The following is a 25,043-nucleotide window of genomic DNA, read 5'->3' as shown; positions in this document are numbered from 1 at the left end:
TGTGTATAAAGCCTCCATGGCTGCACACCCTCCAGCAGTCACTGCTTCTGACTCTTTCTTCTGTCCCTGCTGGAGTGGTTGTTTATCAATAATTTGCACCACATCCTGAGTCTAACCCCTGGGTCTGTATCTTAATGTGGTGATAAAAATATGTGCACGTGGATAAAAGGGAGGCAAGCTAAATTAAGTCACATTCTGTGGAGCCTTGTGGTGGGTTTTTAGGCAGGGCTTCTAATGGTGTAAGGCTTATCACACCCATCTTTGCTGCCTTTTGTCTTCCATAAGCTTTAGAGCCTGTGGCTGATCTGAGCAAAGCCTGACAGAAAAGGTGGATAACTCTGAGATTTGGAGTCCCTCCAAGATTTGTGGAATTATGAAGCTGAGTGGAAAAAGACCCAAAGCCGAGAGAGGTAACTAGGTGGGATCAACTGGTGTTAGGCATCAGAAAATCAGGGAGGAAAAGCTGATCTGAGGGAAGCAGGGTTTGCTGGCTCCTCTGCTGGTAAAGCAGCATCTCTCCTAGGCTGCTGTGCAGGATAGAGCTGTAACCTGCACCCCACACTCTTTGACAAGTGTGAGAAAATGCCTTTCACTGGCATGGGAGGGTGTGAAATCCCTGTAGCACCTTCTGCAGCAGCACCTTCTGCATAACTGGGTGTGCCAGGTATGACTGGAGTCACCTCAGCAGTGTGTGCTCAGACAAAAGGGCAGTGCAGTGAGGTCAGAGCAGAAAGCTGGGCACCTGTGCTGTTACCCCACAGAAGGGCTGGGGAGGGAGTGCAGTGCTCACCCAGCAGGACCAGCAGGTGCCCCCTGTGCCTCTCAGCGCTGTGCTGAGCAGCCCAGTGTGTCTGAGAGCTCTGCTTTAGGCAATAGCTGTGCCTCAATCCCAGCTCTGTTGGTGATGGAGTTGTGTAGGTGTGGAGAGAGCTCAGCCCCTGGGTCAGAGCCACAGGCACAGGTACAGACCATTTGCAGCCTCCTGAGAGATTTCTCTTCCAAAAACCAAGCTGATCTTCCCTACACAACCCAAGCAGTTTGTGGCCAGCAATTAAACATCCATCTCTTCCTGAGAATGTGCCATAAATCCCAGAAAAGCCACACTCAAGTGGTAACTGGGTCACTTCATGGTCCTGCAGCTCCTTCCTGCAGAGGACATTGGTAGCAGCCATGTGAGAACTCTGCATCTGCAGCATGTGGTGTGAGACAGGGAATCAATCTATTCCCTGCCTCAGCTCCCCGTGGCCCTGCTAAGAGAGGGAGCCAGGGCAGGCTGTCTTTCTGAGGCTTTGACAGGCATCATCTCACTTCATCTGGGCTGAGGAACTGAGCACATGTAATTGCAGACCATGCTGATCTCTCTCATCACGTGTGAGTGGCTTTGTTGTTGGCTGTCTCTTGAGACAGCCCCTGGAATTCTTTTGAATTCCTCGTTCTCCCTGAAATATCCAGGTTGAGGGGAGAGAGGAGAGAAGCACAGCTGGAAGTGGCACCGCATGGGTAGCTGTGTTTACAGATTGGATGATTTCTCTCCAGCCTGGCTGGAGGACACGCAATTGTAGACACTGATGTGCCATCACACTAGAGAGAAGGTAGTAATTAATCACCATGGCTCACAGAGCAGCAACTTGGGAACTGGCTGTACAGCAAATGCTGGCAGTGCCAGGGGATTGGAGCAGCAGCAGTGGGGGAAAAAAAGCCTGGGCACCCAAGGACTGGGGAAACAGGCTTGATGCTTTCCTGCAAGCAGCAGATAGCCTTGTTCCCCATCTAAATGTGATGTCCTTTTGATCATAACCCCGCAGAAGTCACTGGAAGCATAACTGAGGGTGTCAGAGCTGTTACACAGACCCAGTTACTCTGGAATCAAGCAAATAGCTGGGCAAAGCTGCGTGAGACAAATCGTCTGTGACATGGCAGAGCTAGATAAGGATCCAACCCAAAGGTCTTGTTGGCAATCCCCTGCAGGCTCTTACTCACCCCTGCTTTTGCTGAGATAAGACATTTGTTTCAGACATTTATATTGTTTCTTGCCTTACTATGTGGTTTATTCTGCAGAGTAGAGATTTCCCAGTGCTCTGTCCTTGGCTGCCCCCACTTTGCAGTAGATGAGCACCCTGTCATCTTTATCCACTCTGTCCCAGGTCATCAGCCTTCATCCATGGACCCTGCTCATCCTCATCTCTGTGCTCCCTAGAGAGAGGAAGCTGCCATCAGAGGTGGTGAGGGCAGAACTACCTGTGGGGTTACTTGTGAGGCCAGCAAGGTCTCAGCTGGGTCGTGATGCTTCTGCCCAAGTGATTTCCTGGAAGTGTGGGTGTTTCAGGTAGCTCAGGGAATTTAATGTTGCTGTTAGCTCTGTCTGGCCTCTGCAGGGCTGGGCCACCTGCCAGCCCCCTGGTGACACTCCTGGCCCTGCTGGCTGCCACTTGGCACTGACAGCACCAAGACATTCTGTGTGTGTTCTTGCTGCTTCTTCTCAGAAGAAGAACATGTACACACTGCTGTCCACTTTTGGGAAAGAGCCCAGGCTGAGCTGCCAGACAGGGGTGAATGTCTGTGATAGGAGACTTGGCTTTCACTTCTGAGCAAGCAATTTCATATTCAAGGTTGCTGGGGTGCTGCAACAGCCAAGCAGTGTCTGAAAATATGTGTTTTTACTTTGGGACTGGGCGTTTGAATAGGTTGCTCATAACCTCTGTCTGTGTTGTCTGAGATGCCTCAAGTCATCAAGGAGAGAGAAGGGCTTGTGCTGAGACCTGCCTGCATTTCTGCTCTCCAGCTCTGCGCTCCCTTTCCCAGAGGCTGCAGGGAATTCCAGGAGATTCTCGTGGCTTTTTGGCCCCTCTGTTCCCCAGCCTTTCCCTCCTGACCCCAGCAGAGCCTCTGCTCCCAGGATACCTGGTGTGGCAGCACTCCAGGCTCAGTAGGGATGTTTGTGGTGGTGACATTAGCAGTAGCTCACACTGCTGTGTGGCCTTTTGTGTGGCAGGAGCTCTGCCAGTGTCCTTGGAGTCAGCTTTATCCCCTGGCTGGGCTGGACGAGCCCAGGAGGCATCACCAGCACTGCAGTGATGTTCACTGCAATATTTCCTTCTCTGCTGCTATTTCTGAGTTCCCTCTGAAAAAAAAATAAAATGCAAGAAAAGCAACTCTGATGTGTATGGGGGAGTGTTGCTGCCCCCACAGCAGGAGAGCAGCAGTGAAGGCCACATCAGGGCTTCCTGCTGTGGGCTTGGTGATGTAGATGTCTCCATTTGTGCAGCTTTAGGTAGTGCAGAGAGGTCACCCTCTCCTCTTGGGCACCTACCCCTCTGCTTGTGCCTCCTTGTCCTCTCCCAGTGCTGGCTTGGCATTCCCAAGTGCCAGGTGACACAGAAGGTGCCATGTGCCACACCAGCCAGAGATGTCCCTCCCTTCTTCAGGGCCTTTCATCCTGCAAGGAGACACCATGCAGCTCCCACTTCCCAAAACAAGGCAGCACCAGAGGCTAAAAACCACCTGAAAAGCACCTGGGAAAGGCAGCCCTGGTGTGATGGGGGTCAAAGGGAGAGGAGGGACCTGAGCATGGAGTTTCTGACTGGGGCTGTAGTGACACCTCTGAAGGTAAGGGCTGCCCAGGGCTGTGGTTCAGCTCAGCTCCAGTGGGCTCGTGGAGCTTGTAGCAAAGGTCATGGAAACCTCTTCTGTTCCAGAGGCTAAAAGTGGAAGGAAAATTAAATTCCCCCAGTGGGAGGCTGTGAAGGTGAAGAATGAAACACACAAAGAGCTTCTGTGTGCAGCTGCAAAAATTACCTTCTGCTGCTTGTTAATTACTATGGCAAGGAGTTGGAGGAAGCTGTGAGGTGGAAGTGGGTAGTACCAGCTGACTTCTTGTATTTCCCTTCCCAGAGATGCTGAGTTAGCTGGGAAACACCACCCTGCTGGTTCTGGGTGTCACCCTGGTGTCCCTTTGTGTTGTGTGATGTGGAAGACAGCAAGGCTGCATCCCCTCTCTTCATGGGGCCACTGCTCTCAGCAGAGGCTGGTGGGAATCCTTCCCCAAGGGTTTTGTGTGGTTTTTAGGGGACACGGAATAAGGCGACACTGAATAAGGGGACCTCAGAAATGGGGTTGTCTAGGAGGGAGTTAAGAGGCATTATCGGCTCGTCACTGCCCACTTGGAGTGGGTTGATGGTTTGTACCCCTGGCTGCAGAAAATCCTGAACCTTTCTATTCTCAGCCACATCACCCTACAGAGAAACACCAGTGCAGACGGGTTTGTCACCTCCCAGCTCCCTCAGGTCCCCGCACAGCCCTGGAGCTGCCTGGAGCTGGAGCTCCCATCCCCCGGCTGCGATCAGCCTCCCTGACGTCAGCGCAGCATCCAGGAATCCCCTGCACGGAGCCGCAGCGCCTTCGCCCCTGTTTGTCACAGCGCGCATCACTCGGGAGCCCCCAGCGCCCGCCTGCACGCCTGCAGGCACAGCATCCGGCTGTGGGCACGGCTGCGGGCACAGCACCCGGCTGCGGGCACAGCATCCGGCTGTGGGCACGGCTGCAGGCACAGCATCCCGGCTGTGGGCCCAGCATCCCGGCTGTGGGCACAGCACCCGGCTGCGGGCACAGCACCCGGCTGCGGGCACAGCACCCCGGCTGTGGGCACGGCTGCAGGCACAGCACCCCGGGTGTGGGCACAGCACCCACCTGCAGGCACAGCATCCCAGTGCAGGCACAGCACCCCGGGTGTGGGCACAGAATGCTGGCTGTGGGCACAGTGGCCCAGCTGCAGGCACAGCACCCCGTCTGCCTGCACATCATCCAGGTGCAGGCACATCATCCTGGCTGCAGACACAGCATTTCCATGCAGTCACAGCACCCCGAGTGCAGGCACAGCACCCTGGGTGTGGGCACAGCATCCCCGTGCAGGCACAGCATCCCAGTTATGGGCACAGCACACTGGTGCAGGCACAGAATCCCCGTGCAGGCACAGCATCCCAGTTATGGGCACAGCACCCTGGTGCAGGCACAGCATCCCACTGCAGGCACAGCACCCTGCTGCCTGCACACCATCCCGGTGCCTGCACAGCCCCTGGGGCCCCCCGTCTGCCCAGCCACGCTCAGCGCAGCCCCAAACCTCCTTAGCTGACACCCAGCCGGCCGAGCCGGACTATCAGGGGTGATTCCCGAATAACCAGCGCTGGATGAGTGCAGGGGAAGGTTTAACACGAGCCCGCTCAGCCCCCACTGTGCCCCCTCCCAGGCTCACTCAGCTCCTCAGCCGGGGAGGGCAGAGGCAGCGAGGCGGGGTGATTCCTGTTCCAGCCCTGCCGCTGCTCCCCGTGCTTCCGAGGAGTGAGTAAAAATAGCGCTCCGTCATTTTGTAAATAATAGCTATCCGTCTCCTCCCGGGCCGGGGAGACACGAGCACTTAAAGGGGGAATTGCAGGGGAAGGGGGGTGTCTGCCTTGGAACAGGGGGATTGCAGGGGAAGGGGGTGTCTGCCTTGGAACAGGGGGATTGCAGGGGAAGGGGGGTGTCTGCCTTGGAACAGGGGGATTGCAGGGGAAGGGGGTGTCTACATTGGAACAGGGGCAGAGGGGGATTGCCGGGGAAGGGCGGTGTCTGCCTTGGAACAGGGCTGGGATGGGGGCACAGAAATGGAAATGGGAAGCCTGAAACACCTCAGCTACAGCTGCTGCTGGTTTACACGCTGTGCACACACCCAGGGAGGTGTCAGACCTGCTGGAGTGGAGCTGTGGGGGCTGGAGCTGTCCCTCCCCTCAGGGCTGGAAGGGATTGTGGGGTACACAAGCAGCCAGATGTGGGGGAACAGGTTCCTGGAGGAGAGGGGTAGCTCTCTAAAAGCAGGCAGGTGCAGTAAGTGCCATGGTAACACCGTGGGAAGGGTGGTGTGGTTTGCCATTTGCATTGCAGATCTGCCCAGCTGTGGGGGATTGCTGCAGCTGGGAGCAAGGCAGGAGCAGGCTCTGTACCCCAGGGGGAAGGGGCAGCCCTGGTTGGCCTGCAGGGCCTTGTTCTGCTCTCACACTTGCTCCACATTGTTCCTGGAAACATGGTTGTGCTGCAGCTTGGGAATAAGCTGAGCTTTTAGATGGGCAAAGCCCCCAGAGAAGGGAATCATCCTCAAACAAATGACTTGGGAACATGGCATGCCACTTGGATCTGTAAATTCAGTTCAAATACTGAACCTGAAATCTCCTGCTTTTCCAGTTTCATGTTGGCTCCGGGGTCTGTTTTTGCTTTCCTGGTGCAGCAGCTCGGCAGGGTGGCTGGAAGGGGCTTGGGCAGCCCACCAAGGGCTCTGTTGGGCAGGGTTGTGCCAATCCTTAGGGCAGCCAGACCTGGGCTCTGCTCCTTGCTCTGCTCCAGCTTCCTACCTGCGCCCAGCCCTTGCATTTTTGTGTCCCTGGTTATAAACAGGATTGGCAGCATCCACCTGCCACCCCAGCAGCCTTGAAAGCTCGACTCGTGCCTGTAAAAAAAATTGAATTACAGGGAAGGATGCTGCTAGGGAATGAAAAATGCCATTTTGTGTTCTGCAGCAGTTCTAAGGAAAGTGCCTACCCCCCTATAATGTCCTTAATTGTTAAATCTTCGGTGAGAACTGCCAGGACAGCCAGGCTACGGCGTGAGCACATCTATGGCTTGAGCAGAAAATAAGAATTTCTCTGCAATGTCTCTAAGCAGAGGCAGGAGATGCTTTTCCCTCAGCTTTCCCTTGCTGAAAAAGCAGATGCAGTTTCATCTCATTCAGGCTTTGTGTGGGTCAGTGTGAGGGTGAGAAGAGGGGAGGCTGCTGGGGCAGCTGCTGCTTTCTCTGCAGGTGGAAGTGTCACAGCCACAGAGCTGGGAGCAGTGCAGGGGCTCTTGGGCTCTGGGATCGCAGGGGAAGTGAATCTCTGAGGCTGGAGCTTGCTCTGTTCTGCTGGTGTTTTACTTATCTCTGGATTTCCCAGCTCTGCTGAAATCCCTGCCTGCGTAGCAATGATTTAATTTCAGAAATCCCTCCGGATCCCAGCCAAATCCTGCCCTTAGGAGCACTTATTAACAGGGAGGGTTCAGGCTGTCTTTTGCCATGAGAGGTGCAGGGAGCTCATTTTTCTCAGAGCTGAGGGACATCACCGAGCCAGTGGTGGAGCCCCAGCTTGTCCCTTCTCTGGGTGCTGCATGGCCTTGCCAGGGGGTAAATCTGCAGCCTGGAAATGGGAGATTCTCTTCAGACATGGGTTGTAATTAGTTATTAATATTAATAAGTTATTAATAGATTATTGGAGTTTCCTAATGCCATTATCTTTGATTGGATTTACCAGTAGATTGAGGGGTCATGAAGGGGTTTCTGGAGCTCTGTGTCAGCCAGGTTACAGCATGATGAGGACATAAAAGCTCATTTAAGGATTGCAGGATCATAACAAAAGGTGTCCAAAACAAATCCTTTTTGTCTTCTCCTGACTTCCTGAATCCCTTCCCCTGTGCTTGGACCCTGCAGAGCACATTGGAAAGCACAGAGCCTTCTGTGACCTCCTACAGAATTTGCTGCAACCCCAATGAGGGGAGAGAATGATGCATGACTCCATCTTATCAGAAGGCCAATTAATTACTTTACTATACTATATTATTCTATACATCTAAAACTGGATCTGCCAAGCACCCAGCCCTGCACAGAATCTCATGCCTGTCCCCCAACAGTCCTGACACACACACACACCTGGCACTGACAGGCCAAGGAAACAAAACACCATCACTCTGGGTAAACATTCTCCATGTTGCATTCTGCTTTGGCACAAACACAGGCACAGCAAATAAGAATTGTGTTTTCTTTCTCTGAGATTCAGAGAATGTGAATCCCAGAAATATTCTTGGGAAGAATTGTGCCTTGCTTTTCTCTGTGAAGAAAAATGTGAGGCTGCAGCTCCCTGTCCCTCTGAGCAGGGCACAGCTCATCCTGCACCTCCCAGGGACTGCCTTCCCTCAGCTCCTGATCTGCTGTCCATGGCTGCAGAATGGATCCCAGGGAGGGGAGGGAGGGAGAATTTTGTGTTTTCTCCAACACAAAATGAGTTTTCTCTTGCCACACGGGGTAGCAGAAAGAGCCTCACACCACTCAATGTTCTCTGCTGTGTGCCTCATCTGGGAACCTGCTTGGAGGGAGGCTGAGAATACCCAGAGTGTTTCAGCCTCACAGAAGGGGCTCATTCTGTTTAGATTTCTGGGTGTTTCACAAAGTGTACCACATACATATTTCTCTTTAACCTTCTTTTTATTTCATCAAGATGAGATCAAGGGTTACTTCTATAGCACAATAATATCAGCCATGGGCTGCATCAAAAGCTTCTCAGCCATAATAACTAAAGACATGTATACGTATATTTTAGCCATTAAGGAGAAAACCCTGCCAAAATGCATTAGCTTATTTTGGGATGTAAAACTTTGAAGCACAAACCTAAGCTTCATAGTACTGCAAAATGACTCTCAGGGGACAGAAGGATTTCCATAACTAAATTAAACAATGGGCCATCCAGGCTACTTGCAAGGCTGCTGGGATGGCCAAAATTGGGTCCTGTGCATAAAACATGAACTCTGCTCTTCAGCTTTAAATTGGTTCTTTCATTAGGAGAGCAGCTCTGAGCCAGCTAGTGCCACACAACAGCGTGATCTATCCCTAAAGTGGGGAGGATTTATGGGAACTGAGTGCTGAACTCAAGGCAGCTCATCCATCATGTTTTGAGCACAACCCAGTGGGCAGAGCACAGGACTGTAAATCTGGGAAATCACTGTGCCTTGATTTCCCTGCAAAGCAGGGTGGCAGCAGAGGTGTCAATTAGGAAACACGCCAAAATCTGAGGAAGCCAGGAAGGAGAGCTCTGTGTGCACGTGCTGCAGGCTCTGTTCAGCACTCCAGTGTCACAGACATCTTTTCATGTAAAATCCTTCCCTTAGGATCTTTTCTTCCTGAGAGGCTGTGAGGCCTCAGGGACAAAATGCAAACAATGGTTATCTGCTGCTGTGGAATGCAACAGGTGCATCTGTGATTGGCCTATGTTGTTGTTTCTAATTAATGGCCAATCACAGCACAGCTGGCTCTCTCTCTGTCCAAGCCACAAACCTTTGTTATTCTTTCTTTTCTATTCTTAGCCAGCCTTTTGATGAGAACTTTTTCTTCTATTCTTTTAGTGTAGTTTTAATGCAATATATATATATATCATAAAATAATAAATCAAGCCTTCTGAAATATGGAGTCAACATCCTCATCTCTTCCCTCATCTGAAAACCCCTGTGAACACGGTCACACTCCAGGTTATCTGAAGGCATGTGGCTGAAATTGCCCCTGGTTTTAGCAGCTGGGCAGGCAGTGGGGCCCTGTGGCTTTGAAGCTGCTGCTCAGCATCCATGAGGGAATCTCAGCCCGGGATGCAGGGGCAGCACGTGACGAGTGAGCAGCAGCTCTGTGAGACTGAGGCACTGAGGAGAGCAGCGAGCACGATGGCAGTAAAAGGCAATCAGAATATTGATTCCTTTTACATACAGATAAGCCTGGAGCTGTAACAAACCCAGGCTTCCCTAAAACTGCTGGAACATCACTAGGCTGTTTATCTGGCAGGGAGACACAAAGGGATTTCAGATTTAAAAGGAGTTTCAAAGCATCAGGGCTTACCTCTGGATTGAAAACGTGGATCTGTAGCAGGGTGTGGATGATGCAGGCGCACAGATTCTGTAAATACGCATTGTCTGCCGTGTGGGACAGATTTGTCCTCAGTGTAAGCGTGGGAAGCAGCAGAGCTGCACTCGAGATGAATGTGCCCAATTACCAGTGATAAAATCAGCCCTTGTTTGGGGCACAGAGCACAGTGCTGAGGGTTCAGCAGAGCAGGAATAAACACTATATAACAAACCTCAAAGCCTTGCCTGCGCAAGGAAATTCAACTCTCTAATTGCTCTTTTTTTCCCTTTTTTTTTTTCTCTTTTTGTCCCAGACAGTGTAACTGAAGTCAAGACAGACATTTACGTGACGAGTTTCGGCCCTGTCTCGGACACAGACATGGTAGGTGCCTCACAGGGAGGGGTGGCTTCTCCTCCTGTGTCCCCCCTCCTCCTCCCAGGAAAACATGGGTAAAAGTGGGATTTTCCGAAGTGACGAGAGCTGGTGGTATCTCAATTCCAGGAGTTGTTTCCCAGGTCTGCTTGGGCTTTTGGAAATCAGTTGATAACTGCAGGAATGAAGGTGCTCCTTGGGAAGTAGGGAGGATGCCAGAAGCTGATCTGGTTTGGTATCAGAGACAATGATCCACCATCAAACCATCCTTAGTGCCTGAACTGGAGGGAGGCAAAAGAGAAAACAGAATAGACATGGACTGACTGTACTATTTTGACATGTTCGGGGAATATTATTAATGAAAAGGCCCGAGGTCTGAATTTAGGCTTGTATTCCCACAACAGTTTGTCTTCTAATTAAAACAGGACTGTGGAGCATAATTAATAGTGAGGTTTCTCAACAGCAGCTCGTGTTCTGCACGCACCCAGAGCAGGGCTGGCTGTGGGTGGCTGCTCAGGAGCTCCAGGATGGCACGTGAGGATTCGGGACTGAGCCCCTCCTGCATGCCCAGCCCCTGGGGTGCCCTGCTGCTGGCATAGCCCAGGCCATGGTGGGCAGCCCATGCCATGGAGGGAGCCCATTTGGGCAGGGAGCAGGTTGTCACTGGCTAGGCCAGCCTGGAGCAGTGTCCTGTGGCTCTCACATCCCCTCCAGAGCTGTAAGGGTTGAATTTCCTGGGCTGGCATGGCCTGAACATCTCTGCAGCTGTCCCACAGCAATCCTGTGCTGCCAAGCAGATGAGCAGAAAATCTCTGTGTTTCATGGAGTTGCTCACTCCATCACTCTAACCCGTGTTGCTTTGGGAAGACCACTCCCTCCAGGGTAAGAAGTAAAGTTGATGTCAGTGTAATCAAGATTATGAACCTCATCTGAGTTCTCCCTCTCTCTCTCCTGCTTTCCTACCACAGCAGAGACCCATAATATATTCAGCAATCGTAGCCCGTGGGGAGTATCTGATAATTACTTCCAAGGTGGAGCATATTTGATTAAGGGAGTGTGTATAATGAACTGTGAAGAAAAAAATATGAGGTATTGAAAAGAGGAAGGTATTCTCTGCAATGTGATTTGACAAAATGAATATAAAATTAGGAAGACAGTTAAGGAATAATAAATTATTTCCCCTCCACATGCTTTCGTTCCGTGTATTTTACAAATGCATGGCGAATGTGTTTTAGCTCTGCTGCTAAAAGTGAGGGAGAGAAACCCCATCTCCTCAGGAAAGGGGGAGAACCTGCTCTGGGGCTTCCTTTCATCTCAGGAGTGGGGAAATCCCTTCTTCTCGCTGGCATGTGGTGCTGCTCCCCCTCCCACAGCTCCGGTGATCGGGAGCTGGAATTGCGGAATTGTAATTGAGGAATTGTGGAATTGCAATGGATGGTGATGGAGGAGAGGCAGGTAAAGCTGCCCTGGGAAGAGGGAGAGCAGCTGCTGACAGAGCCTGGAGGAGGAGGAGGAGTGAAATAGAGCTCTCCTCCAGCCAGGTTTCATAAGCTTTTGGAGATTTATTTCACACCCAAGATAGCTCAGCTACCGTAGAAGGCACAAAATCAGCAGGACGGCTTCTGTGGTAGTGTTGGAAACAAAAAGTTTTAATAAAAGGCAAAATAGCAAAACTCTTTACAGAGAAAAATTGAGCTAGGTGCAAAAGGTTCTTGCTCCTGGTAAAACACCTCACAAAAGCAATTAGTTTCTTTGTTCTCTTCTTTGTCTAATAACTTGCTCAGGTGGGACTTTTTGGCTTCTGTCCAATTAGCTCTCCTTAAGTTTGAGGTGAAGTCCCCCAGGTCCTATGAGGTGTCTTTTTACCTAATTGAGGAAGTTCCTTTTCTCAATTTTTCCTTTTTAAGGAGACAAAGGATAGTTTTGTCACTCCATCAACAGGGGGCACATTCCTACAGAGGAGGACGTGGAGACCTTTCCACCGAGGTGCTCCAAGTGACTCCCAACCTCTCTTTTGGTTTGGACAGCAGAGCCTGGTCACACCTGAGGTGTCACCCTGTTCTTCTAAGTTCTTCTAAGCCTTCTGATGTTTACATTCTTGTAAGGGAGTTTCTCACGCACTTTTATGTAAATAATTATTGTTTTTACATTCCTCTCTGGAGGAGGAGAAATTTGATAGACAAACTGTTAGCTTTTCCAATATCATTGGAGAAGTGGCACTGTCATCCTTCAATCCACTGTCACTTTTGAGAGTCTATAAATGTTAGAGTGAGAAAATAAACTTCCCTTTTTCCCTTCGAGTTCCAGTGTCCACGTTGTTTTATTTCGTGTCCTATTGTGACACCAAGGCACGCCCCAGTCCTCGGGACTGAGCTCTTGCAGCTTTGCCTCAGTCCCAGGGAAATTATTCAAAGGAAAGCAAAAATTGAAGGGGATTTTTTTGTTTTGTGGATGGACTCTGAGGACAGAGTCAGTGTGGATGTTTTCAGCCACTTCTGTAGGCAGAGAAGAGCATCACACACAACTAAATGTGCTCCTTGGAAGGGGTGAGTTGGGAATAATGCTTTTATGGAAAGGAGCATAAAAAAGAGAGAAACATTCTGAACATGATTTCTCTTTTCTTCAGGAATGATTCCTAAGCATTAAAGAAGATAAGCAGGGCCTTGAAAGTCATTAAAAATGTTTTGCTTCTTTGTCTGGCACTTTTAAAATAGAAACAGGGAATGAGAGAGCCCTTCTCCCGATAAGGCCTTTTCCCAAACCTCCTGGGACTGCACACAGGCTCATTTCTTTGGGTTTATCCCAAGAAATAATGAATTAGAGATCACTTCCATGAAGGGGCAAAATACCTGGTACAGGGCAGAGCCCTTGAGAATGCAGAATTTCTCTTTCCTTCCCCAGCCAAGATCCAGAAGGTTCATATTTGAGCAGGGGTGTCTCCATGGCCAGGGAGCAGGGATGGATTTATTTACAGAGATGCCTCCATTCAGCTGCCATCTGCTGCAAAACCTGTAGGAATTTCTCTGTCCTATAGGAAAGTGATGCACAGCAGTTTTTCAGCGCTGCTGAGAAGTGCTGCAGGAAAGAAATCACTCACAATGATAAGTTTGGTTGGTCCTGCAGCCTCCAGGAATGTGTAAATAAAGATTACGAGTCTGCAGCAGCGGGGGGAGGAAGAACAGTTGGGACAGGGAGGTTTTCCAAAGACCCCTCTGCCTCTAAAAGTGGTTTCTGAATCTGCATTCACTGAGTGAGGAGCTGATTTGGCTGCAGGGTTTCAGAGAGGTGACTTCTAAGTGCCCCAGCTGGAATTTGGCATGGGAAATGGGTCTCTACATTGGCAAAAGAAAAAAAAGAAAATGGAAATAAAACAAGAAAAAGAAGACAAAAGAAAGTCACAGGATCTTGTAATGCCAGTAAATTCTTCAATTCAATGATTTTCTAAAGGTGGCCTAGGGAACAAAATAACATTAAGACAATGTCATGCAAGTTCTTTTCTTTTTTTTTTTTTTTTTTTTTTTTTTTTTTTTTTTTTTTTTTTTATGAGCAGAGATATAATTACCAGCATCCTGGCCAGATTCCATCTCCAGGATCTCTATTTTTGCCTTCTAAAATACCTGTGTAGCTGCACAAAATGGCCTTTCTCCCCTGAAACTTCTGCACAGAGGTGATGTGCAGCAGGGCTACCTCAGCTCTGGCCACTGTAAGGGCTGTGCTGCAGCTCCTCTGCAGTGCTCAGAAACACTGACATGCACATTTTGACATCATTGGTAAGTCATTACCCAAAATGTGCTGAATCCCATCTACCCTGCACTGCTGTTAGCCCCTTCTGCTTGTTGCACCGCGCTTTGTGCCACCCAAGGTGTGCCAAACCCCAGTTTTCCGCCGCCTCTTGAGCTGAGTAAAACACAACTTATTTTCCTGTCCTCTCTCCCCAAAGGAATACACCATTGACGTCTTTTTCCGGCAATCCTGGAGAGATGAAAGGCTGAAATTTGATGGTCCCATGAAAATCCTTCCCCTGAACAACCTGCTGGCCAGCAAGATCTGGACTCCTGACACGTTCTTCCACAACGGGAAGAAATCTGTTGCCCACAACATGACCACCCCCAACAAGCTGCTGCGCCTGGTGGACAACGGCACCCTGCTGTACACCATGAGGTGAGTCTGGTTCTCCATGGACAACAGCACCCTGCTGTACACCATGAGGTGAGTCTGCCTCTCCATGGACAATGGAACCCTGCTCTACACCATGAGGTGAGTCTGCCTCTCCATGGACAATGGAACCCTGCTCTACACCATGAGGTGAGTCTGCCTCTCCATGGACAATGGCACCCTGCTCTACACCATGAGGTGAGTCTGCCTCTCCATGATGGTACCCTGCTGTACACCATGAGGTGAGTCTGGCATGGACAACGGCACCCTCCTGTACACCATGAGGTGAGTCTGCCTCTCCATGGACAATGGCACCTCCTGTACACCATGAAGTGAGTCTGCCTCTCCATGGACAACAGCACCCTGCTGTACACCATGAGGTGAGTCTGCCTCTCCATGGACAATGGCACCTCCTGTACACCATGAAGTGAGTGCCTCTCCATGATGGCACCCTCGTGTACACCATGAGGTGAGTCTGCCTCTCCATGGACAATGGCACCCTGCTCTACACCATGAAGTGAGTCTGCCTCTCCATGGACAATGGCACCCTCCTGTACACCATGAGGTGAGTGTGCCTCTCCATGATGGCACCCTGCTGTACACCATGAGGTGAGTCTGGTTCTCCATGGACAATGGCACCCTGCTCTACACCATGAGGTGAGTCTGGCATGGACAACGGCACCCTCCTGTACACCATGAGGTGAGTCTGCCTCTCCATGGACAATGGCACCCTGCTGTACACCATGAGGTGAGTGTGCCTCTCCATGATGGCACCCTCCTATACACCATGAGGTGAGTCTGGCATGGACAACAGCACCCTGCTGTACACCATGAGGTGAGTCTGCCTCTCCATGGACAATGGCACCTCCTGTACACCATGAAGTGAGTGCCTCTCCATGATGGCACCCTCGTGTACACCATGAGGTGAGTCTGGCTCTCCATGGACAGTGCCACCCTCCTGTATACCATGAGGTGAGTCTGCCTCTGCTTCCATGGAATCCAGGTCCTTCTGCTCATTCAGGGACCTCAGGGGCCCTCACAGCAGGGTGTATGCAGGCTTGCACTAACTCTTGTTAGTAGATTTGCGTCCTACCTGTGGGGATCCCAGTTGTGGGTTTCTCTAGGTCTGGATTGAAGGCACTTGAGATAGTAGTTCTTGTTGGGACTCAGGTGTTTATTGTTTCTTATCAATAACACAGTCTCACTACTGTGAGTTCAGCAGCAAGGCACAAAATGGCCAACAATCTCTTGTTACAAGGTCTTTTAAGACTAAACTATCCAATTAAGAAAGGACACCTGGATTATTTTCCCTTTTAACCCAATAACTGATCCCACAGAGCCCGCAATGGGACTTTTCTGCCCAATTACAAAATGCCACCCAAAGCCATGGAGAAGGAGGAAGAAGAAGCATGAAGAAGAAACCCAGGATGACACCCTGTGCCCTCCATCTTGCTTTCATCCACAGCACACTAAAAATCCCAAAACTCAATTTCTCACCAATTGATGCACCTATACTCCTCTATAATCTATTCCACACTTTTGTGGATTCCATTCTATCTTGAAGTCTTGGAAACTTTCTCCATGAATGAGGGTCAAAGTCAGAGCTCCCTTGGGGGTCAGGGCACCCCAGAGCAGACAGAGAAATATTCCCTGTGCCCTGGGATTGCACACCTAGCCCTGCTGCTTTCCATGCTCTCCTTGTTTCCTACCTATGGATGGTCACTGATCCTCAGCTTGGACATTTTTACAGGTAGATTTTTCCCTCATCATTCACATTGACTTTTTTTCACTTTTATGTGCTGAGGTAGATGTGTTGGGATCTATAGTTTGTGAGGTTGATGTGCCACCTGGCTTAATTTTCTTCCTGACCTGTGATGGGATATGAATCCAATGTTGGTATGGGAACATTAGGCTGAGAGAATTTGCTTTTCTCCAGCAGTTTGAGAAGAGATCTAAATTTGTTCAGCATGTTAGAGCAGAACGATTTCACACATCTAATGAGACCAAGCTTGCTTGTGACAACAATGGGGTTGTTTTTTCCCACTTCGTGGAATTAAAAAAATCCAAATCTATGTGATCGATGCGCATCATTAGGGAAAAAACCCAACAAACAGCTAATTAAAAACTGTGATTTGGAGAAGCCAGGGTTGCAGGAGTCATAGGTTGTAAATGAAACAACAAGCTGCTGATAAATGCACAAGAAAGGTATTGAGTTGGTTTTGGCAAGGTGTAAATCTTTGTTTAAAAAAATTATTTTCTCTGTCTCCATCTCCAAGCCAATCCTTACTAATAACAGGCTTCATTGTGGATTCTGTGTGCTGAGATGCTGCACTTTCACCTCTGTTTATGAGGACCAGGCAGAATTTCATCTCTTCATAGTTAAACTAGCTGTGGATCTACACGGTGTCAGCAAGTTTTACAGCCCACATTGATAAACAATCCCTTGCTTTTGTGCAGCAGTTCTCAAATATGAGCTAATCCTGCCAGTGCCCTGGGGGTTTAGGTCTCCACACATCAGTGATCTCACATTAAGACAGATGGGGTAAATGAAGGGAAAAGCCCAGCTTGACTTAAGGGCTCTGTTCTGCTCCCAGCTCTCTGACCTGCAAGTAGACAACTCACACTCCCCACACTTTGGATCATTGTCTGACTGTAAAGTATTACAGGAGCTGCTGGCGTAAGACAGCCAAAAAAAAAAAAAAAGACTCAATTTCAGAGCTTTTAAATCATTTCACTACTTCTTTATTCAGCAAACAGCCATTAGCTTCAGCAAGTTTTGTGTGACTAAAAAAGTATTGGATTTATTCTTCCATTCAGGGCTGGGCAGGTGCCAGGATGGCAGCAGCATCATGAGACTCTTGGGAATGAGCTTCTGGAAGAAAAGAGAGCCTTGGGATTTTGTAAAATAAAGTCAAGCCATCCTTCAGTTTAGCTGTCTGCTGCAGAATTGGGGAATGAAGGAGCTCCTCTTAGAGGTGCTCCTGTTCCCCTTGAATACCTCCCTAAGGCTTTGTCAGGGGTGAGGAGCCCACCCAAAGGCTGAGGGCTGGATGAGAGACCTTTTGTCATGTTTTGAATTGCACAGAGCCAGGAGCTCTTGTGCACAGAGATCTTTTCTTTGCCCAGTGGGTGAAGCCCAGGGGAGGCTCTGGGAAGCACATCCTGGAGCTGTCCATGTGGTCAGAGCTGCCCAGATGGCCACAGCGTGCAGGACTGCTCTGGGATTGCAGATAAACACATCCAGGATGGGATGGAGCATCTGATGATTCCCTTTCTTCCTCTTGGTGCTGCTCAGCACCACCAGGGTCTCTTTTGAGAGGGGTGTCAGAGAGGAAGATGCAAGGGCACAGACTGCAGGGCCAGGACCAAGCCTCAGGCTCAGCCACCAAAATCTGCCTGGCTTTGCCACTCCAAGGCACTCCCACCTCAATTCCCCTGCCAAACAATGAAGGTGGCATCACCCTCCCTTGTTAACTGCTTTGAAACCTCTCCCAGGGAAGGGCTGGAGGGAGTCTCTTGTTTTCTGTCCAGCTGATGCCTCTGCTGTTCTCCCCCATGCAGGGATGTGCATGGGTGTCCTTAAAGGAAGGAGCAGGACCTTGAAACCAAGCTCACACAGCAAAATGCAAGTACCAAAGGGGTGCCCTTCTCACTGGGGAGAGAGTTTGAGCTTCCCCCAGATTTCCAATGCCTGGCAGCACTGCCCAGGTGATCCCTGGCATGGATCAGCCTGGCCATGCAGTTTGGCTCCTGAGCATGTCCTGCTCCTTTCCCTTGTACCAGGCAATATCCTTGAGGGATCAGCTCTGCTGATGTGCAATTAGAGGCACGTCTGCTGCTATTTATCCTGCTGGGAGAGCCAACTTCTCTTAGTCAAGGCTTACAGTTATAGATGAACTTGCTCTGGTGGAACAGCAAGTCTGACACATGCATCCAGCAAAATTACACCTGTGTGACAATATTTATAGCTCCTGGAGAGAGCCTCTTTATCACTGACCAGAGCTCCCAGGAGCTGCACAGCAGCTGTAGCCAAGCATCCAGAGATTTCCTTCAGTCGTGGCACATTCTGCTTGTGGATCAGTGCAATGTCACAGGGCACAGCCCTGACCTCTGACAGGCCTTGGCACCTGGGCCACAAAACTGGTGGTGTTTGCAGGGTCCCCAGGACAAGGGAAGAGATGAGAATCTTGACTCCATGTTTCAGAAGGCTGATTTACTATTTTATGACATATATTATATTAAAAGACAATTATATACTAAAACTACACTAAAGAAAGACAAAGGATTTCATCAGAAGGCTAGAAAATAAAGGAATGAATAATAAAATCTTGTAACTGGCCAGAGAGTCTGACACAGCTGGACTGGGGTTGGTCATCACATAAAAACAACCACATGAGACCAATCAAAGATGCACTTGCCACATTCCACAGCAGCAGATAATCGTTGTTTACATTTCATTTCTGAGGCCTCTCAGCTTCTCAGGAGAAAAATCCTAGCAAAAGGATGTTTCAGCAAATATGTCTGTGACATAAAACAATCTGTTACACTGAGCTGCATTTCTCTGCTCCCCAGGATTACTGATCCCTCTGCATCCTCCCTCTCCCCCAGCTGCCTCAGAGGGCACGGGGATGCAGTTTTATTATGCAGCCCTGCCTCTGCAGTCTCTTCTTGCAGAGCTCCTGAGCAATCCAAATAGTTCACAAAAGCCCAGCTCTGGTCTCTAAACTCTGATGTCAGACCTGAGCACAGCAATCTGGGAATTGTGCATGGATTTATGAAAGGAAGAGGCAAAAGCAGCCATAACTGGCATCTCTGGGTGTACTCTGGCTCAGACTGTGTGGGGCACACAGATAATGCTCTGGTTCTCCCCAGCCTTGAAGCACAGAAAACCAGTGAAAGTTTAATGCTGTGCTGATGGGATTCAGCTTTGTGAATCAAGGCTTTAAAAAGCTCTTCTGCTCTTAACAGGGCCTGTCAGAACGGCGTGTTGAGGCTTTGTGCTTATTGTCAGAGTGGTTCCCAGACAATATGTGCTCAAGTTATGCACTTGGAGGATGTTTTCTTTACCTGTCAGGCTGACACATTCCCTGCATGCCCAAAGGCTCTGCCTCAAGAGCCTGTGCTGCTGAAGACAGCGTGCAGTCCTTGGAAAGAGGCTCTGGGATCCCTCAGGTGAGGCAGAGCAGGAGGGAAAGCTGAGCCCAGCACACGTGCAGACCTACAGGGGCTGTGGAATCCCAGAGCAGCTTCTCTACCTGGTGTGCCACACTCAGAGGTTTGGGCTTCCCATGCTGCCTTTTGAAATCACAGAGCTCTGCAGTGTCTCTCCCTCAGCAAAAGCTTTGTGGGGTGTCTTTACTGCCTGGGGGTTTTTAGCCCCAAGCAGGCTGTGCTGGCTCCAGGCTGTGACGGCGTTCACAGGGGCCTTATGTTGAGGGAAGAGACGAGGATCTGACTCCATGTTTCAGAAGGCTTGATTTGTTATTTTATGATATATATTACATTAAAACTATACTAAAAAAATAGAAGAAAAGGTTTCATCTCAGAAGGCTAGCTAAACTAAGAATAGAATCAGAAAGAATGATAACAAAGACAGCTGTCTCAGCCTCTCTGTCCAAGCCAGCTCACTGTGATTGGCCATTAATTATGAAATCCAAGATAGGCCAATCCCAGATGCACCTGTTGCATTCCACAGCAGCAGATAATCATTGTTTACAGTTTGTTCCTGAGGCATCTCAGCTTCTCAGGAGGAAAAGTGTCTCTGTGACACTTGGTTTTGCAGCACCCTCCCCATGATGGAGGTGGGGACAGCTAGGACAGCTGGGACAGCCCAGCCCCATCTCTCCTGGGCTGGCAGCTGTTTGTCTGTCCCACACCAGGGCTGATCCCAGAAAACATCACAGACAGATCCAAGCAGAGCAGAGCTTGGCTGGCTGATAAAAACACAAGCAGGCAACAAGTTGAGATTTGTTCCAACTTTTCCCTGCCAGAGCAGATCCAAAGATAAAAATGATCTGTTTTCCAGGCTTGGCTTTGTGCAGACAGGCTTTTTTAAGGAAGCTGTCCCAGGAGGGAAAAATCTTCAGAGAACACCTTATCTCACTGCATTTCTCCCATCATGGGCTGAAATCTCCAGGGGCTGGGGGAGGATGGAAAGTGAAATCAGTTCTTCCAGATCCAGCACAAGGATCCTAGGAGCAATTTGGCTTTCAAGCTCAAACCCCTCAATTAAACCTAACCTAGATTCTCCCACAGCCTAAACCATAAACACTGCATGGCCTGACTGTGGTTATTAATGAACCTCCTGGAGAAGAAATCAGGACAAAACTCCGGCAGTATCCCTGGCATAAACAAAGCCAGCCCTGCCATGCAGGGTGCTGTCATGTTTTTGTAGCGCTCACACACCGAGGGATTATTACATTTGCGTCCCAGAAATTGGGCTGAGATCCTGGCTCATGCTGCAGCTGCACGCAGGTAACGACAGGGGCTCTAATGACACATCAAAGGCTTTGCTAAGCTCCTGGTAACCATGAGAACGCAGCTGAAGAGGTTTGTTATCCCCTCAGCCCTGGCAGAGGGATGTTTAGCCTGATTCACGCTTCTTGCCATTGTGTTGGCGCAGTTCAAAGCACTTCCCGTGACTTTAAAAGAGGAAAAAAAAAACCACAGGTTCTGTCCTGGATGTTCCACTTTCGGTGCCATTGTGCCAGCAAAGTGAAGAGAAAATGTTGGAACCCAGTAAATTCCTCTGGCTGCCCTGGAGGACTCGAGACCTTGCCAAGGGGCTGAGACCCTGGCACTGAGACCTGTGATGGTGTTCACAGGGGTCTGAGGGTGAGGGAAGAGATGAGGATCTGACTCCATGTTTCAGAAGGCTTGATTTATTATTTTATTATATATATCATATTAAAACTATACTAAAAGAATAGAAGAAAGGATTTCATCAGAAGGCTGGCTAAGAATAGAAAAAAGAATGATAACAAAAGCTTTTGTCTCAGACAGAGAGTCTGAGCCAGCTGACTGTGATTGGCCATTAATTAGAAACAACTCTATGAGACCAATCAAAGCTCCACCTGTTGCATTCCACAGCAGCAGATAATCACTGCTTACATTTTGTTCCTGAGGCCTTTCAGCTTCTCAGGAGGAAAAATTCCTAAGGAAAGAATTTTTCATAAAAGGTGTCTATGACAGAGACCAAGACTCCAGTGCCTTTGATTTAGCCCTTGGAAAAAAACAATTACCAACCTCTATATGAAGAATTACAAGTCAAGAAATTTTAAGTAGAATAATAAGTTAGTTTGTCACAGGGTGAAATACAGATTTTTTGGGGTTTTTAGAATGGGAGTTTGGGGGCAAGATGGAGGGATCTGGGCGTGTCCAGCCTTTCTCCTTCTTCTTCTTGGCCTCCATCTTCTGCTGTGATGGTGGCACTTTTGGATTGGTTTAAGGTAGAAGCTCAGTGTCTAACACAGGTGATAGGTATTGGGAAGTTATGGTAAATATTGTACACATAGTTTTTAGTATAAAAAGATAACACCACCCTGAGGGTGGCCAGTGTGCCTCTGTCTGACCTGCTGGACAGACCTCGGCAGGCCAGAGAAAGAATTTCAAAGATAAGAAACAATAAACAACCTTGGGACTGAGAACAGAACAGTTCTGACTCCTTCTTCAACTGCCAGGATGGGAAAAGAGACTTTCTGATGCATATTGGGGTCACTGTGAGCAGCTAAAGTCCCAAGAAGAAAACATGAGCAATTTGGGGCTTTGCATTAGACAGTTCTGCATAAGCTGCTGCAGGTGCCTGGGACTGATGAGCCAAAGGCTGTGACTGCTGGCTGATGTGGTTTCTGGCAGCTTGGCTATTTTTTAGGTGCTCTTTAGCTTTCTAAGGACTTTCCAGGGCTGCTGGATGTGAATAGCCCATCAGAGCGATGAAGCGAAACGCAGTGGCTCTCTGGCCATCAGCTCCCCTGCACAGGATAAGGGGCAGAGATGAGAATTTCTGCAATAAACCCTTTGATCCAAATGCTGCAGAGGCTGTGATAATTGTCTGGGAAGGGAGAGACATTCCTTGTGGTTTGACATCTCTGTGTTACCTGTGAACCTGCTGACCTGTGGCTGGCTGAAGCTGCTGAACCAGACTCACCTTGCTAGAATGATGCAACTTCTCCTTTTTTTATTAAATTTCAGGACACTTAAAAACTCCTTCAATTGTAGGTAGAGAAGTGGCAGATTAGGTTGCTTTTCCAGTGGTTTGTTGATGGATTTCTTGTTTTATTGCTTGCTGTCTCAGCTAATAAAACAGGCTTTAGATTTAAAATGCAACTGCTGCATTCCCATATATTGAGGGAGTCATACAGCATCCGTATAAAATTGTCTCCTGCTTTTGACAGCACTTGCTCTTGTTGGCCATGGCCTAGAGAGGGCAGGATTTGGTCAAGGCCAGTCTCTGCTGCTGTCCTGGTCCTTTCTGAGGCTCTTCCTGGCTGCTCTAAATGGCACAAACCCACCAGACCCACCATCTGCAGTCCTTGGGATCATTCAGAGTGGCTGATGATCACAGCCAGCACTTGCAGACAGTACAGTGAAAGGAAAAGACTTCCCTGGGTTTTTTGGGGTGGGTTCAGGATGCATCAGAAGCAGGGCACTGGTCAGAGATGAGCTCCTTTGGAAAAGCCAACTTTGGGAACTCCCAGCTAAGAGCCTTTTGAAATAATAAAGCAAGGAGTGAAGCAGATGAAAAAACAGGGAGGTAAAAAGGAAAATTCTGGTGTGGGCTGCTGAGGGAGACTGGGGAGATGTCTCAACATTTCCCTGACACAAGTGACAGTGACAAAATGAGAAGCAAAAAGTCCATTGCAGTTGGAAAAGATTCAGAAGGAATCGAAGACTAAGATTGTGAGAATATGCTTGACAAGCTTGCCAGCGAAGAGCTCCCCAAGTGGATTTTGAGCTGGCTGAAGAGAACATCACAAAAGAAACAGAACAGGAAGAGCAAGGCAGTCAAGTCCAAACCAAAGTGCCAGGTTTTTATACCTGTGCTTCTTGAAATCCATATTGGAAAAGAGAGGCATCAGAGCAAACAAGCAATTTGTTCATGGTGGCCTTTGAGTGTCCAGGAGAAAATAATTACAACCCTGTGCTTGTAGGCTTATGAAAATCCCTGTCAGTCTTCAGTGAGCCTTGACTGAAGTCTAAAGGTCAGGTCTTCTTCTCTTTCATGTAAAACAGGTGCATTCAGTGCAGTGTGAAGGAGAGATCACTGAGTCAGACAGAGTGATTTGTCTGCAGAAGGTGCTTTGGGCACACAGTGGTTCCTGGCTTGGCTGAGAAACCAGGCTGGAGGCAGCTGTGAAGCAAGTGGGACAGGCAGCATCCCCTCCACGCCCTCTTTGCCAGGTTCTCACAGGACATGGGGTTTCCGTGGGCAGAGGTTCAGACAGGGCTGGCACACCCACTGCAGGCCAGGCCCTTGGTGTCTGAATTGCCAGGTATTCCCAAGGACTGGGGGAAGTGGGGGTTAATGCCCTGCTCTGAGTGCTGCAGGGCCTCCAGGGAGTTCTGGCCACCCAGCTCTGCCCCACCAAAGTTATGGCAACTCTTCTGCTCTGCTTCTTGCTTTAACTCCTCTGCTGTCTCTCGTGGGGTTGCCAGCTTTCCTGAACCCTCTGGGAGCTGCAGGTGAGGCTGGATGTGGCTCTGAAATCCAGGGCTCCTTCCCTCACCTGGCAGAGCAGAACTCACAGGGTGTGGCATTCACATTCTCTGAAAAAATCCCTTCACCCAGGATTTTTCTCCTGGGAAGCTGCGAAGCCTCAGAGAAAAGGAAAACAATTCTTATTTCATTTGCTTCTCCTGTGTTGTGCTCATTGGGAATGTGCTTGGAGATTGTTTACCCACAGGTGATTGTTCCATTGGATTCTGCTGGGAGTTGTTTTCACTCTTTGGCCAATCAGTGCCAAGCTGGGACTCTGGAGAGAGTCACGAGTTTTCATTATTACCTTTTTAACATTGAGTAAGTATCTTTTCTGTATTCTTTAGTATAGTATACTATTTTTAATATAATACAGTATATAAAGTAATAAATTAGCCTTCTGAGAACATGGAGTCAGATGCATCATTCCTCCCTTCATCAGGGCACCCTGCAAATCCAATAATGGGGAGGTTCCAGTGCAGCAGCTGGGCAGGGTTTGCTGCCTTGTCCCTGTGTGTGGCTGTCCCCTCTCACAGCAGCAGCTGCCACATGCAGCCACTGCCACTGCAGCTGTGCCGCCTCTGCCACCTCACAGCCACTCTGCTTTGTTTCCTCCACAGGGGTTTTTACAGCAATTTGTGAAGGGTTTAGTTTTGTCCACTGAATTTTAAAAAAAGTCCTCTTTTTATTTTTTTTTTAATAGAAGCATTTAAAGTTTGTTTGCCTAAAAGAAATAACCTTTATTTTTATTTTATTTCCTTTAAAAAAACTATTCTTTGCTTTTAGCAAACAAAACCCAAAGCCTTTATTTATTTTGCATTCGACTAAGCCTCAGTATTTTCTTTGAAGAATAACTCAGCTGAACATTTTTCTAGCCAAAGGAAAATATCTCAATAGAAACTTCTCAACCTGAGTTTTGCACAAGCCACCTTCAGTCTGTGCAGTTGCCCTTTCCATCCACACGTTGCTCCTGCCATGGTTTGTTTGCTGTTTTGCTGAGCCATCAGAAGGGAATCCTATTTTATTTTTTTCCCTACAAATGGTTCCTTCAGAGGAGATTGTTTTAGACATCTCCTGGGAAGCTATCTCTCCTGGCTCCCTCTCCCTGACCGCACTCTTTGCAGTGCTCCAGGAAGGAACACCAGCTCCCTTTTTTAGAGC

The 25,043-nt window shown here is 49.0% G+C and overlaps 1 protein-coding gene across 4 annotated transcripts in view; it reads left to right on the top strand.

Annotated features, from left to right (window-relative positions):
- LOC131088383 (gamma-aminobutyric acid receptor subunit alpha-3-like) overlaps nt 1–25,043 on the top strand; it is a 120,576-nt gene that overhangs the window by 77,779 nt on the left and 17,754 nt on the right. For all 4 annotated transcript variants that reach the window (XM_058032397.1, XM_058032399.1, XM_058032401.1 and 1 more), the window contains 2 exons: nt 9,975–10,042; nt 13,974–14,194. In XM_058032397.1, coding sequence (XP_057888380.1) covers nt 9,975–10,042; nt 13,974–14,194 — 289 coding nt within the window. The remainder of the gene's footprint in view (nt 1–9,974; nt 10,043–13,973; nt 14,195–25,043) is intronic.

The sequence above is a fragment of the Melospiza georgiana genome, chromosome 12 (genome assembly GCF_028018845.1).
Source record: "Melospiza georgiana isolate bMelGeo1 chromosome 12, bMelGeo1.pri, whole genome shotgun sequence".
NCBI classification, from domain to species: domain Eukaryota; kingdom Metazoa; phylum Chordata; class Aves; order Passeriformes; family Passerellidae; genus Melospiza; species Melospiza georgiana.
The sequence above is the reverse complement of the archived record's forward strand: the minus strand, read 5'-3'. Positions and strand labels throughout refer to the sequence as shown.